Genomic DNA, 15,826 nt, shown 5'->3' on the forward strand with positions numbered 1-15,826 from the left:
CCTCGATACTTTTCCCTTGAGTGAATATCTCACACCTTTCCACGTTAAATTGCATCTGCCACATGGCTGCCCATTCCCACTACTGGTAACCCTGGGGAGGTTTTCACCAGCTCTACAGATCGGCAAGAACAATTGATTAGAAAACATCTGCACAGTTTACTGGAGATCAGGATCAGTCGGGAAGATCTGCTGTTCTGGCATTTGCCTCCGATATACTCCCTGCAGATCGAGGGGAAGGTCAAAAGTGGAACTATGGCCGGGGTTCTCAGATTTTGTTTGACTCGCCTCCGTTGCAGCGAGAATGGTGAATTTGGCGTTCAGCCCAAAACTCCATTCGCTGCAGCGAGAATGGAGAATCCCAGCCACAGGCGAGGCAGGAGAATTCTGACGTATATCAAGTGCGATGGAATGGACCACATGAAATTTCGCCAACCGTAGGCATTGGAGATTGTGGCATGAGTGCCCCTTCGTTCTGTTAATTCACCAATTGGAGGCCAAGACAGCCCCCTCTATCTTGGGTTTGACATAAATACCTCCTCCAACAATGGTTTTCATTTGCTCAGCTTTGCGGGTGGGGAGGGGAATGGCCGCAAAGCCGTGGAGGGAGAGATTTAGACAATGGCAAACTAAATTCTCATGTATTTTGAATTTGCTCTATGGCTACCCCATAGTGTTGTATAGTTGCCTACGATGTGGGTATGCCAGCGTTGGACTGGCATAAACACAGTAAAAAGTCTGACAACACCAGGTTTTAGTCCAACCTATTTATTTGATAATATACTCACAAGCTTTCGAGGTTTCCCTCTTCGTCAGGTGAATGGAGAGTTCTGGCCTCAGACAGAGCATATAAAGCGCAGACAGTTTAGAGATTACTGATTAGAATGCGAATCCTTACACCTAACCTGCTGTTCAAGACCTGAAGTGGCTGCCAATGTGCGTGGAAGGAGCACTGATCACAGGTTACAGAGATGTGTATTGTCTCCAGACAGTACAGTAAGTGAGGTTTTGCAAACCCAGGCAAGTCACGGGGGTTACAGATAGTGCGACATGAACCCAAGATCCCTGTTGAGACCGTCCTCATGTGTGCGGAACTTGGCTATCAGTCTCTGTTCAGTGACTCTGCGCTGTCGTGTGTCGTGAAGGCCGCCTTGGAGAATGCTTACCCGAAGGTCAGAGGCTGAATGCCCGTGACCACTGAAGTGTTCGCCAACAGGCAGGGAACAGTCTTGCCTGGTGACTGTCGAGCGATGTTCATTCATCCGTTGTCGTAACGTCTGCATGGTCTCCCCAATGTACCATGCTTCGGGACATCCTTTCTTGCAACGTATCAGGTAGACAATGTTGGCCGAGTTGCAAGAGTATTTACCGTGTACCTGGTGGATGGTATTCTCACGTGTGATGATGGTATCCATGTCGATGATCCGGCATGTCTTGCAGAGGTTGCTGTGGCAAGGGTTGTGTGGAATTGTGGTCACTGTTCTCCTGAAGACTGGGTAGTTTGCTGCGAACAATGGTCTGTTTGAGGTTGTGTGGTTGTCTGAAGGCAAGAAGTGGGGGTGTGGGGATAGCCCTGGTGAGATGTTCGTCTTCATCAATGATATGTTGAAGACTCCGGAGAAGATGTCGTAGCTTCTCCGCTCCGGGGAGTTGCCTACGTACAGTTTTTCTCAGGTGACCTGCTGCATATTTCTTTAGGAAAGCTTAATGTCCATAAAATAAAATTCTGCCACATTCTTTCAGGTATCAAAACCCAGGTGTGTTCTCCATGCTCAGTGTTAATGATTTGTTAATCGTAGAATCTCTACAGTGCAGAAGGAGGCCATTCAGCCCATCGAGTCTATACTGACCACGATCCCACCTGGCCCTATTCCCCATAACCCCATGTATCTACCCTAGCTAATCCCTCTGAAACTAAGGGGAAAGTTAGTAGTACCAACGTACCTAACCCTCACACCTTTGAACTGCGGGAGGAAACCGCAGTACCCAGAGGAGATCCACGCACACAACGTGCAGACTCCGTACAAGACAGTGACCCAAGCTGGGATCAAACCCAGGTACGTGGCTCTGCGAGGCAGCAATGCTAACCACTGTGCTGCCCTAACATATATAGCTAAAGGGCATTGTTTAATTAAGTACTTTGAGCATGTTCCAATGACTCCCAGGGGGATATCACCCCCTCCTGTTTTTGTTTCATTTATTGATCTTTTATTTTATGAAGAGTATAAGTTGGGGACACACCCAGTGAGGAGGGAGAGGGGGCAGGAAGGGCAGGGGACCACCCTATAAGTCTACCCCTGGGCTAGGCCGAGGTGGCCATCCAACAGATCCTGGTGGCAAGCGACCAAGGAGGTCTCTTACCCTGACTACCTGCTCTCTACTGCGGCCAGGTAGCCTTGAGGAGGCATGGTGCCCATTGGTGTGCTTCAGGGCTTCCATGACCGGTGGGCATCCTGGGGACTGGGGTACGTCACCCCCAGGAATGACTTTTTAATTTGGTTTTGTAAGCTTTCTTTGAAGTTTTAATTTGTTGTTACAATGCCCATCAGGGGCTGTCACACCTTCCCCTCACTTACTGATCTTTTAGTTTAATTTATTGATTACTGAAAGAGGGTATATGTAGAGGACATTCCATGACCAATGGGCATCACAGGGGCTGGAGTGCTAAAAAAAAACAGATTTTAATTTGATTAGATAAGCTTCGTTTGGAGTTTGTTTCTTTTGCAGTACCCAATTAATAGCTATCACCTGAATTTCATAGAATCCTTACAGTGCAGAAGGCCGTTTGGCCCATTGAGCCTGCACTGACAACAATCCCACACAGGCCCTATCCCTCGTAAACCCCACGCAGACATGGGGAGAATGTCTGTGTGGACTTTGCATAGTCATCCAAAGCCGGAATTTTTATCGAGTTAAGGGAGAGTTGGGACATTGGGTGAGTGAGGAGAGAGCTGTGAGACTGAACAAAGTCAGTAAACACTCTAAGTCCAGAAAATGTTCTTTGGCTTAGTTTTTGACTTCACCAAATATCTTTGTTAACACTAAGGATGTGAGAATTATTAAGGGCTTTGACAAAATAAGATTGAGAGAGATCATTCCCATTGGCTGAAAGTCCAGGACCTAGATTGGAACAAGAACCAAATGCAACTTGAGGGAAAACCAGTGGCATTGTGGCACAGTGGATGGCACTGCTGCCTCTCAGTGCCAGGGACCCGGGTTCAGTTCTAGCCTTGGATCGTTGTCTGTATGGGGTTTGCACTTTCTCCCTGTGTCTGTGTCCGTGTTTCCTCCGGGTGCTCCGGTTTCCTCCCACAGCCCAAAGATGTGCGAGTTAGGTTGACTGGCCATGATAAACTGACCCTAGTGGTAGGGGGATTAGCAGGGTAAATATGTGAGGTTACAGGAATAGGGCCTGGGTGGGATTGTGGTCGGTGCAGATGCAATGGGCCAAATGGCCTCTTTCTGCACTGTCGGGGCTCTATGATTCTGTGAATGCCTGCCATTTGGAATGAAAGAAAGGTTGGTGGAGACAGATTCTCTCATGGCTTTCAAAAAGACAATTGGGTTTATATGTGAAGGGTGAACAAAAATTGCAGAACTACAGGGAAAGGGCAGGTGAGTGGAGCTAGCTAAATTGCATTAGGCCTTTTGGCTAAGATCAAGTGTAGTATCGACACATTGTGCTTGGTTGAAGTCGTTAGGTTACATTTTAGCTTCATTTGAAACAATTTTTAAAAGCGGCATCTTTTGGCTAAGATGCAAATGAGATCAAACCTTGGAGGGGGAGCTATGCCTACTCCAATCAGCTTGGATCATGTAGATCAAGCCCAAGACAGGAGGTGAGAGCCCTGTCTTGTCAGCTTGGATCAGGAATGTCCCAACTTGTTGAGACTCTGAATTGGACTTGATTGGATTGAATTAGAATGAAGACAAAAAAAAGGCACTCAGAGACATGATGGGCCAAATGGCCACTTGCAGTTTTATATCATTCTGTGTGAGAAGGGGGAGCTGGAGGTGTGCCGAGGCTTATGGAGGGCATTCCCGTGTTGAAGATGTGGACAACAGGTGATGTAGTTACCAATAGTGAGGGGAAGGAAATGGCCATGAGGTGAGAGGCAAGCGAATAAAGCGTCAAGAGTTGGAAGACTGAAGAGTGCGCTGAGATAACACAGTAATTTTCTCGTGTCTTTGATTAGTGCTCAATAGCCTGAGAGACTGACTGTATACCTGCTACCCACAGTCATTCTGTACAGCAACACCTTTTTAACGGCAATAGGTTCATTTCTTTAACACAACACTGTAATCAGTTTTGGGGAATAACCTCAGATTGGGCTTGTGAAAAGTGAGTTGATTGGATGGATTGCAGTTATACCGTCTGTCTTACAATGGCGTAAAATAGATTTGGGATTGCATCCTTACAGATGTGGCAGTCTATCTGACTTAGTCCACTAAAGTGCAGATCATGGAAAATGCTGGAAAATCTCAGCTGGTCAGACAGCACCTGTGGAGAGAGAATAGAACCAACGTTTCAAGTCAGGATGGCCCCTTATCACGTTGGCTTGATTCACCCTCCACAGATGCTGCCAGACCAGTGGAGGTTTTCCAGCACTTTCTCTTTTTGTTTCTGATTCCAGCATCCAGAGTATTTTGCCTATATAAGGCTGCAGGTCACTTTGCTCAGTACTTGGTGCACTTCCAAAGCTACCCGTTAGAACCTTCAGAAGTTATTGTTCAGTAACTTAGCGTGAGGAGAAAGCAGAAGAACTGCCTGTGTTGGTGCAGCATTTGAAATGAGCCACCCAGTGCACGATGTGTACAGTCTGCAGTATAACTCCAATGTGTGCGATCCATATTGTGAATGTTAGCATCTGAGACTGGTATCTGCTGCATTACTCCCACCATCCTAAACTGTTGGAACGAATGTGGAATTCACAGAGATAATTGGCAAGAGACTTGGGTGGCACAGTGGTTGGCACTGCTGCCTCATAGCTCCAGGGACCCGGGTTCAATTCCAGCCTCGGGTGACTAGCTGGCATGGAGTTTGAATGTTCTCTCCATGTCTGCATGGGTTTTCTCCAAATTCCTTCCACACTCCAAAGATATGCGGGTTACGTTGATTGGCCATGGTAAATTGTCAGGGTAACTACGTAGAGTTACAGGGATAAGGCCTGGGTGGTATTGTGGTCGTTCTACATTTTACATTTCACGCTGGCATCATTTAAGACTTATCTGGATAGTCACATGAGCAGACTGGGAATGGAGGGATACAAACGAATGGTCTAGTTGGGCCAATGAGCGGCACAGGCTTGGAGGGCCGAAGGGCCTGTTTCCTGTGCTGTACTGTTCTTTGTTGTTTGATTGCCGTGCAGACTCGATTTTCTCCTTCTGCACGGTCGGGATTCTATGATTCTTTGGCTGCAATCTGGCCTCACTCTGCATCATTATGTGTTTCTGACAGAGGCAAATATTGTATTGAATGTCATTCCCCAAAGAGAGCAGCTTCATTGCACCGCAATAGACAGCAAAACATTTAAGTCAGATTTTCACTAAATATTTTCCTACGACCTCGTACATTGGCGTCTCCCCCTGAGCAGCCACAAGCTGTGACTGGATTGCTGTCCACCTGTGCACTTGTCACATCGATAAGCACAGTCTCCTGGATTCTCACCAGCCAGTTCAAACACTTTCTGCCTCTGAAAGCAGACATGCTGGGGAAAGCCTGTCTCGCGAGCATGGTTGCTAGCTCACCAAGTGAAAAGTTTTGAATAGGCTGTTACAGACTAAATGACACTTCTTTTCCCCCCAAATGATTGCAGGGAAGCTTTATAGTCCCCGTTCCTCCTTCGGAAGCTATGTGTGCCGTTGTGGACCAGTAGGGGGGTCAAGGCCTGACTCTTGAAGAAAAATAAATGTGCTGGCTGTCAGAGTGTCCACCCTGCAGCTGGATTTTATTCTTGTGTTGAGGCTTCATTCAGAAACAGTTTGGAATTTTACACTGACCTTTTCAAGCCTTTTTTTTGAAGAGAATTAAATGGTATTGTGGACCTTGTTTCTAGTGTACAGATTTTGTTCTGAAAACAATGTATGTTAATAAAATTACTCTTGACAACTTGATTGGCTTCAGAGAATTAAATTACAATGAATTTTGATTAATATCGGTGGAAGATAGGACATTTATCATTTTAACCAGCATTATTAAGTGTGCTAGTCCTGATGGACGTAGCATTTCTGTTCACTTACGATGTAGGACAACATTTTTGTATATGCAATGCTGAAGCATTTCGGTTTTGGGTTAGGTTACAGATTCTCATTTATACTGCCTTCTCTGGAATTTGCCTGAGTTTTTGTGAGAGTTTTTTTATTTCATTTGTATTTCTTCCTGCCGCAATCTTCCATAATTTGTTACCAGATCTTGTTTATTGTCATGGACTTTTGGTTCAGAGGTGTGAGCTGGATTTTATGTTACCCTCCACTGAGTGTGCCTGCAACATGTCAGGTGGCCACGCTGCCTTCCTGCTCACCCCATCCGGTTCGCATAATACAGAGGGTGGATAAGGTGCCCTCTAGCCCATCCTTAGACCTGTTGAGGGCCTTAAGCAGCCTAGCATTTCTCCATGAAGGCTCTCGATCCTGCTACAAAACGCTTGGCAGTGACAGGCAGGTGAGAGTGGGAAGGCTATTTTTTTAAACAACCTTGATGGAAAAGCAGGAAAGAAGGGGGTCGCATATCATTTTGAGTCTGCTTGTGTGTGCTGGGTACATCTGCTCCCCCGCACGTGTAATTTCCCCATGCTTTGGCCCTCTCTACCCATCCAAACCCCACACTTTTGACAAGGTACCGCGTGGTAGGTTGTTGCGTAAAGTTAAATCTCACAGGATCCAGGGTGAGGTATCTAAATGGATACAAAATTGACTTCTTGACAGAAGCCAGAGATTGTACAGAGTTATTTTTCAAACTGGAGACCTGTGACCAGCGGTGTGCCTTAAAGATCAGTGCTGGACACTGTTATTTGTCATTTATATTAATGATTTGGATGAGGATATAGAAGGCATGGTTAGTAAGTTTGCAGATGACACCAAGATTGGTGGCATAGTGGACACAGAAGAAAGTTATCTCCAATTGCAATGGGATCTTGATCAATTGGGCAGTGGGCTGACGAATGGCAGATGAAGTTTAATTTAGACAAATGCGAGGCGATGCATTTTGGTAGATTGAATCAGGGCAGGACTTAGTTAATGGTAGGGCACTGGGAAGACTTACAGACCAAAGAGACCTAGAGGTACATGTTCATAGCTCTTTGACAGTGGAGTCACAGGTGGATAGAATGGTGAAGAAGGCATTCGGCATGCTTGGTTTCATTAGTTGGAACATTGAATTGGGATGTCTTGTTAAAGTTGAACAGGACATTGATTGCTAAGGCCACACTTGGAATACTGTGTGCAATTCTGGCCACCCTATTATAGAAATAATATTATTAAACTAGAAAGAGTGCAGAAAAGATTTACTAGGATGCTATCAGGACTTGACAGATTGAGTTAAAAGGAGAGGCTAAATAGACTGGGACTTTTTCCTCTGGAGCTTAGGAGGCTGAGGGGTGATCTTAGAAACCATAGAAACCCTACAGTGCAGAAAGAGGCCATTTGGCCCATCGAGTCTGCACTGAAAACAATCCCACCCAGGCCCAATCCCCGTATTTACCTGTTAATTCCTTTAACCTAAGGGGCAATTTAGCTTGGCCAATCCACCTAACCCGCACATCTTTGGACTGTGGGAAGAAACCGGAGCACCCGGAGGAAACCCATGCAGACGTGGGGAGAATATGCAAATGGGGAGACAATGACCCGAGACGGGAATCAAACCCAGGTCCTTGGAGCTGTGAAGCAATAGCACTAACCACTATGCTACTGTGCCGCCCACCTTATAGAGGTCTACAAAATAATGAGGGGCATAGACAAAGTAGATAGTCTATATCTTTTCCCAAAGGTAGGGGAGTCTAAATCTAGAGGGCATAGGTTTAGGGTGAGAGGGGAGAGATACAATAGTGTCCAGAGGGGCAATTTTTTTCTCACAGGGTGGTGAGCGTCTGGAGCAAGCTGCCAAAGTTAGTAGTAGAGGCGGGTACAATTTTATCTTTCAAAAAGCATTTAGATAGTTCCATAGGTACGATGGGTATAGAGGGATATGGGCCAAATGCGGGCAATTGGGATTAGCTTAGGGGCTTTTAAAAAAAAAGGGTGGCATGGACAAGTTGGGCCGAAGGGCCAATTTCTACGTTGTAAACCTCTGACTCTATGACATGCCTGCCTACTTTCTCTCCCATTCCCTCCCACTTCCCCCCCACTCCTCACCTTCCCAACTCCTCACCTGCCCAACTCCTCACCTGCCCAACTCCTCACCTGCCCAACTCCTCACCTGCCCACCCAGCACCCCCCTTCCCCCCTACTGTCCACTACTGAGTTCTGGGACTGCATTCAGATTGACTGGCAACTCATGAGTGTGGGTCTTCCTTTGACTGAGGGCCAGTAGCCTTATTTCAAGTCTTTTTGTTTAGAACTGACTTTCCTTTTGAGGAAATCCAGCCCTGTCAGCTCCACTGCGTTGCTATTCTCTCACTGTATGCTGTGCTGAAATAAGAGCTTTGGTGTAATTCCCATTTTAGGAGCTAATGGCTTGTGGTTTCAGAGTCTATGAGAAGAAATGTTTTATAGAAGATTAGTAGTGCTATGGTGATGAAGCACTTGATCTTGGTACTCGGGTGAAGATGGAAACTGGACGCCGTAGGCTTGAACGTTGGGTGGAGTGTATAACAGATATCTAATCAGATGCTCCCCATTTTGTGTTGCATTTATGATGAATTCCTATCCCTTTTGTGCATAATACTTGTGCCTGAGTCAGGTCATGCTAGTGGTAGAGGGAGACGATAGCCTGGTGGCATTATTGCTACACTATTAATCCAGAAACTCAGCTAATGTTGTGGGGACCCGACTTGAATCCCATCACAGCAGATGGTGGAATTTGAATTCAATAGAAAAACTTGGGGTGGCATAGTGATTAACAGTGCTGCCTCAGCGTCAGGGACCTGGGCTCGATTCCTGGCCTCAGCTCACTGTCTGTGTGGAGTTTGCACATTCTCCCCGTGTCTGTGTGGGTTTCCTCTGGGTACTCCAGTTTCCTCCCACAGCCCAAAGATGTGTGGGTTAGCTGGATTGGATACATTAAATTGTCCCTTAGTATCAGGGGGACTAAGTAGGGTAAATGTATGGGGTTATGGAGAGAGAGCCTGGGTGGGATTGTTGTTGATGGAGACTTGGTAGGCCAAATGGCCTCATTCTGCATAAGACCATGGCTGAATACATAGTAACCTCGAATCTGCAACCCTTCTACCCCGGATAACCCATTACCTCCTTGCTTGCCTAGAGTCTGTCCATCTTTGCCTTAAAAATATTCCAAGATTCTGCTTCCAGCACCTTTTCAGGAAGAGACTTCCAAAGACTCTCAATCCTCCAAGTGAAAAAAATTCTCCATATTAAATTGGTGATCCCTTATTTTTAAACAGTTGTTCCTAGTTCTAGATTCACCCACAAGAGGAAACATCCACTCTGTCAAGATCCCTCAGAATCTTACATTTTTGAATCAAATCATCTCTTAGTCTTCTAAACTCCAGCAGATACAAACCTAGCCTGGTAAATCTTTTCTCCTAAGACAACCCACCCATTCCAGGTACTAGTCTAGTAAATCCTCTCTGAACTGCTTCCACTGAATTTACGTCCTTCCCTAAATAAGGTGACCAATAAGGTCTAAATGACTAAATAAGGTGACCAGTACTGTACATGGTGCTCTAAATGGGGCTCACTATTCTCCGATATAAGTCATAACCTCCCTCCTTTTGTATTCAATTACACTCGCAATAAATAATTACATTCCATTAGCTTTCCGAATTACTTTAATGACTCATATATTAGGACACCCAGATTCCTCCACACCACAAGCTCTGCAATCTCTCACCATATAGATAACATGGTTCTTTTTTAATTCTTCTTGCCAAAATGGACAATTCACATTTTCCCACATAATGCTCCATTAGCCAGATCTTTGCCCACTCACTTAACCTATCAGTATCTTTTTGTAGCCTCCTTGTGTCCTCTTTACAACTTACTTTCCTACTTATCCTTGTATCATCAGCAAATTTGGCAATCACCTTTTTAATCCCTTCACCCGAGTCATTTATATGAATGGTTGAGATCCCAGCAGTGGTCCCTGTGGCACACTCCTTATTGCAACTTGCCAACCAACCTGCAAAAGACCCATTTATGCCAACTCTCTGCTTTCTGCTAGCAAGCCAATCTTCAATCCATGCCAACATGTCACCCTCTATAACATGAGATTTTATTTTCTGGAGTAATTTTTGCCTTGGCACCTCATCAAATTCCTTTTGGGAATCTAAGTATAGTACATTCACCAGTTCTCCTTTATCCAGCACATAGCATCATAGAATCATAGAAACCCTACAGTGTAGAAAGAGGCCATTTGGCCCATCGAGTCTGCACTGACCACAATCCCACCCAGGCCCTAACCCATATCCCTACATATTTTGCCCACTAATTCTTATAACCTACACATCTCAGGACACTAAGGGGCAGTTTTAGCATGGCCAATCAACCTAACCTGCACATCTTTGGACTGTGGGAGGAAACCGGAGCACCCAGAGGAAACCCACACAGACACAAGGAGAATGTGCAAACTCCAGACAGACAGTGATCCAAGCCGGGAATTGAACCCAGCTGCCTGGAGCTGTGAAGCAGCAGTGCTAACCATTGTGCTACCATGCCACCCATTGTTTCTTCCTGATAGAACTCCAATAAGTTGGTTAAACATAATTTCCCTTTCATAAACTCATGCTGACTCTGCCTGATTATCTTGAGCTTATCCAAGTACTATGTTATCACTTCTTTAATAATAGCTTCTAACGGTTTACCTGTGACAAATGTCAGGCTAACTGGTCTGTGGTTTCCTGCTTTCTGTTTCCCTCCCTTTTTGAATAAACAAGTTACATTTGCTATTTTCCAATCCATTTGGGCCTGCCTTGAGTCTAGGAGTTTTGGAAAATTAAAACCAATGTAGCAACCGTCACACAAATCTCGCAAGACATTTCTTTTAAATCTTTAGGATGAAGTCCATCTGGACCCAGGCTCTTGTTAATCTGCAGTTCCAACAATTTGCTCAGTACCACTTCTCCGGTGACTGTAATTTTCCTGAGTTCCTCCCTTCCACTTCCTGGTCCATATCCGCTTCTGGGATGTTGTTTGTATCCTCCATAGTGAAGACTGATGCAAAATCCTTGTTTACTCCACCTGGCGATTAATTTATATATTTCGGTGTCTCATTATAAAGTGGGATTTTACAGCCATGCTCATCCCAAAACAGCAAAATCCCACTCAAGGTCAACAAATCTTTCCAATTTCTGTTCCTAGCCAGCTCCAATTCCCATGGCTGGGTGGGTGGGAAAATTCCAGCCTAAGAATCTTTGTGAAAGGGTTAAGGCTTGTATATTTGTATCTCAAGATTCAACTCCTGCCTTTCCCCTAGTGTTTCAGGAAATTGACACCTCTTTTCAGATTGGATGGCGTTGACGGGGAGATAAAGACCACTGTACCTCCAAAGAAGCTTTTCATGCACATTATTATCTCAGCCCTAAACCCCAATGAACACGTCTTGAAGTTGTGATCTTTCTTTTCAGCTTGCCCCCCAGGGTCCTATAAGATCTCAGCGGGAGAGGAAGAGTGCTCTTGGTGCCCTGAGCATAGCTACACAGAAGAAGCAGGATCAGTGCAGTGCAACTGTGAGGACCACTATTACAGACTGCCTTTGGACCCTCCATCTGCTCCTTGCACCAGTAAGTCTACCAACTGATTTGTCTTGTTGCAGTAAAGAGAGAAAATGCTTGGGAGGCATGTGGGACGACTCAACAGCGTCTGTGGGACAGAGAAACAGAGTTGACAGGTAAGATTTTCCAGTCCTGCCTGCCCACCGGGATCATCCAGTCCCACCAAAAGTCAGTGGAATTCCGGCTGGCCCGTCGCATTCCCTGCAGCGGCTCCTGCCATAGCAGAGTCAGAAAATCCCAGCCAACATTTCGAGTCCCTTTGACTTCTATCAAGGGGGGAAGGGGTGGTGTAGTGATATTGTTGTTGGACTAGTGATCCAGAGTAATGATGTGGGTTCGAATCCCGGCGTTGGACTGGCGTAAACACAGTAAAAAGTCTGACAACAACAGGTTTTAACTAAAACCTGGTGTTGTCAGACTTTTTACTGGGTTCGAATCCCACCATGGCAGATAGTGAAATTTGATTCCAGTAAAAAAAATATGGAAATAAAAGTCTAATGATCACCATGAAATCATGATTGTCATAAAAACTAATGTCCTTTCGGGAATGTCCTTACCTGGTCTGGCCTAGGTGACTCCAGACCCGCATCAATATAGTTGACTCTTAAATGCCCTCCAGGATGGGCAATAAACACTGGCCCAGCCAGCGACACCCACATCCCACGAACAAATAAAAAAGAAACACGGATTCGAAACATTAACTCTGGGCGCGATTTTACCGACCGTTCACGCCACGTTCCCACTGCAGCAAAGCTGGAGAACGTGGTGCCCAGCCAATTCTCTGTTTGCTGCAGCGGGGTGGGAAAATCCCACTGGCGTGAATGGCCGTACGATTCCAGTCTCGGTTTCTCTTTCTCCAGTAATGTTGAGTTGTTTTCACCACCCTTTTCTATTTTTATTTCAGAATTCCAGCATTCGGAGTATTTTGCTTTTAGTTTTGTATTTATTGCAGGCTTTTATTGTGAGACAATGGAGAAATGAGCCAAATTACTTTCTCGGTCTGGCTAACCGAAACGTCTTAAGGGGCTCGCTAAAGCCAGGACTGAAAGAAAAATTCAGGTCAATATCTGAGAGTGTTTCTGTAAAATTATAAATGTTCAGGAGGAGATCAGTGCTTTTACTGGTGGAGTGTGTCTTAGGCCCTTTGATACTTTCTTTTTATTGTGTGGTAACGGTGTGCATTAGTTAAATTGCTAACCCTTGTAGCTGAACAAAGATAATTGGTGAGCGTCTCGCATGTGAATAATGCAATATCAATAAGGTTATAAAAGCTTGGGACTGGTAAAGCACAAGAGTTATTGAATCAATGCTGTTCATTTTATTACTGGCCTTTGGAAAGAAAATTGCGAGATGTAAATTCATTCCGTTTCCCCGTTGGAATGGGTATGTTCCTCAAAAACCATCTTTCAAGTATTCCAGTCCATTTTTGCCCCTGTAATTAAGTCTCCTTCCTCCCCCCACCCCAACATCTCCAGTTTGGTACGGAGTGGAAAGGGGTAGTCTGCTTTATGGTTCAGGAATGACTCGTCTCCCACCGCTGGGGAGACAATGGCCTAGTGGTAATATCACAAGGTTATTAATCCAGAAACTCAATGTTCTGGGGACCTAGGTTCGAATCCCACCACAGCAAATGTGGAACTTGAATACAATTTTTAAAAGATCTGGAATTAAGAATCTACTAATGAATATAGAACCATTATCGATTGTCAGAAAAATCCACCTAGTTCACTAATGTCCTTTAGGGAAGGAAATCTGTCATCATTGTCTGATCTGGCCTACACGTGACTCCAGAGCCACAGCAATGTGGTTGACTCTCAACCGCCCTCTGGCAAATAGGGATGGGCAGTAAATGCTGGCCAGCCAGTGACATCGCAAGTCCCACGATTGAGTAATAAAAAGTCAGGTAGTCTAGACAGTGTTCAGGAGTGGTTTATGTTCAACCAACTGTCTGTTCCCTGTCATTAGCATACATGTAAACAGCAGGTGGGAGAATAGCACTCTGTAGGACTTCTGAGGTAAATTGGTGGGGAGGCAGTTGGGGATAGAGTGAGGGGCTTATACTCCTTTGCAGGAAGGAATACTTCTGATTGAAACCAAACCAATAGAGGAGAGGCAGGGAAGAAGATTAGAATAATGGACTGAATTGAATGCTGACAAGGAGAGAAGGAAAATGTGAATCTCCGTGCAAATCTGTGCATTGGAAACGGAAGTTGAGAACTTGGCCAGAGTCAAAATCCGGTGGAGAGGGAGAAAGCGATAAGCCCTTTAATAGCGTTAACTGTGTCAATTAATTGTGGCACAGTGGTTAGTACTGCTGCCTCATAGTGCTAGGGACCTGGGTTTGATTCCCTATCTGTGTGGAGTCTGCAGTTCTTTTTGCATCTGGGTGGGTTTGCTCCGGTTTCCTCCCACAGTCGGAAAGACGTGCTGGTTGGGTGCATTGACCATGCTAAATTCTCCCTCAGTGTACCCAAACAGGCACCATGTGTGACGAGAGAATTTTCACAGTAACTTCATTGCAGTGTTAATGTAAGCTGACTTGTGACACTATTAAATCAACTTTAAGCTTAACTTAAACATAAATATATAGGTTAGGTAAAGAAGGCAATGCAGAAGTTGTGGGAGTTTCAGGAAGCAATATGATTATGGATAATCAGCACAGCATTTGGAAACTAGTGGTATAATCAGACTAAATCGGCATGGAAAATCATGGTTGATGAATCTGTTGGAATTTTTTGAGGATGTAACTGGTAGGATTGGCCAAAGAGAACTGTTGGATGTGGTTTATTTAGACTTTCAGAAGGCTTTTGATAAGGTCTCACATTGTAGAATATTATGTAAAGTTAAAGCGCATGGGATTGCGGGTAGTGTCTTGAGATGGATCGAAAGCTAATTAGCAGGTAGGAAGCCAAGATTTGGAATATATGGGTCTTTTTTCCAATTGGCAGGCATGACTAGTGGGGTGCTGCAGGGATCTGTGCCAGGACCCCAGCTGTTCACCGTATATATGAATAATTTGGATGAGGGAACTAAGGGCATTATCTTCAAATTTGCAGATGATATAAATTGGGTGGGTGGGTGAGCTGTGAGGAGGATGCAGTGATGCTTTGGTATGATTTGAACAGCATGGTGGCACCGTGGCTAGCAATGCTGTCTTTCACAGCGCCAGGGACCCGGGTTTAATTCCAGCCTTGTGTGACTGTCTCTGTGGAGTTGCACGTTCACCCCTTGTCTGCATGGGTTTTCTCCTGGTGCTTTAGTTTCCTCACATAGCCCCAAAGATGTGCAGGATAGGTGGCCATGCTAGTGTCTCAAGATGTGTGGGTCAAGGTGTTAAGTGGGGCAAATACATGGGGTTTAGGTGATGGGGCCTCGGTAAGATCAAAAAGGTGGGTTGGTGCAGATTCAGTGGGCTAAGTGGCCTCCTTCTGCATTGTAGGGATTCTATTTAATGAATTGTTCAGTGGGAATATGCATGGCAGATGAGGTATAATGTGGATAAATGTGAGGTATCTCCTTTGATAGCAAAAATAAGAAGCAGATTATTATCTGAATGGGTGTAAATTCAAAGAGGTGGATACTCAGCGAGACTTTGGTGTCCTTGTGCATCAGCTGTTGAAAGTAAGTGTGCAAGTACAACAGGCAGTAAAGAATGCAAATGGCCTTCATAGCAAGATAATTTGAGTATAGAAATACGGATGTTTTATTGCAATTGCATGGAGCATTGGTGAGGCCACATTTAGAGTAAGTACTGTGTGCAGTTTTGGTGTCCTTATCTGAGGAAGGATGCTTTTGCTATAGAGGGAGTACAACAAAGGTTTACCAGGCAGATTCCTGGGATGACAGGGCTGTCATATGAGGAGAGACGGGGTTATGTTAATTGGAGTTTAGATGAGGGAGAGGGGATCTCATAGAAACTTATTAAATTCTAACAAGGTTAGACA

The 15,826-nt window shown here is 45.0% G+C and overlaps 1 protein-coding gene across 1 annotated transcript in view; it reads left to right on the plus strand.

Moving 5' to 3' along the window:
• The window catches only part of epha10 (EPH receptor A10), a 548,838-nt gene that overhangs the window by 295,736 nt on the left and 237,276 nt on the right, over positions 1 to 15,826 (plus strand). The window contains exon 4 of the mRNA XM_080211320.1: positions 11,736 to 11,891. Within this exon, the coding sequence (XP_080067446.1) occupies positions 11,736 to 11,891 (156 nt within the window). The remainder of the gene's footprint in view (positions 1 to 11,735; positions 11,892 to 15,826) is intronic.

The sequence above is a fragment of the Carcharhinus amblyrhynchos genome, chromosome 24 (assembly GCF_965287045.1).
Source record: "Carcharhinus amblyrhynchos chromosome 24, sCarAmb.v2.hapA, whole genome shotgun sequence".
NCBI classification, from domain to species: Eukaryota; Metazoa; Chordata; class Chondrichthyes; order Carcharhiniformes; family Carcharhinidae; genus Carcharhinus; species Carcharhinus amblyrhynchos.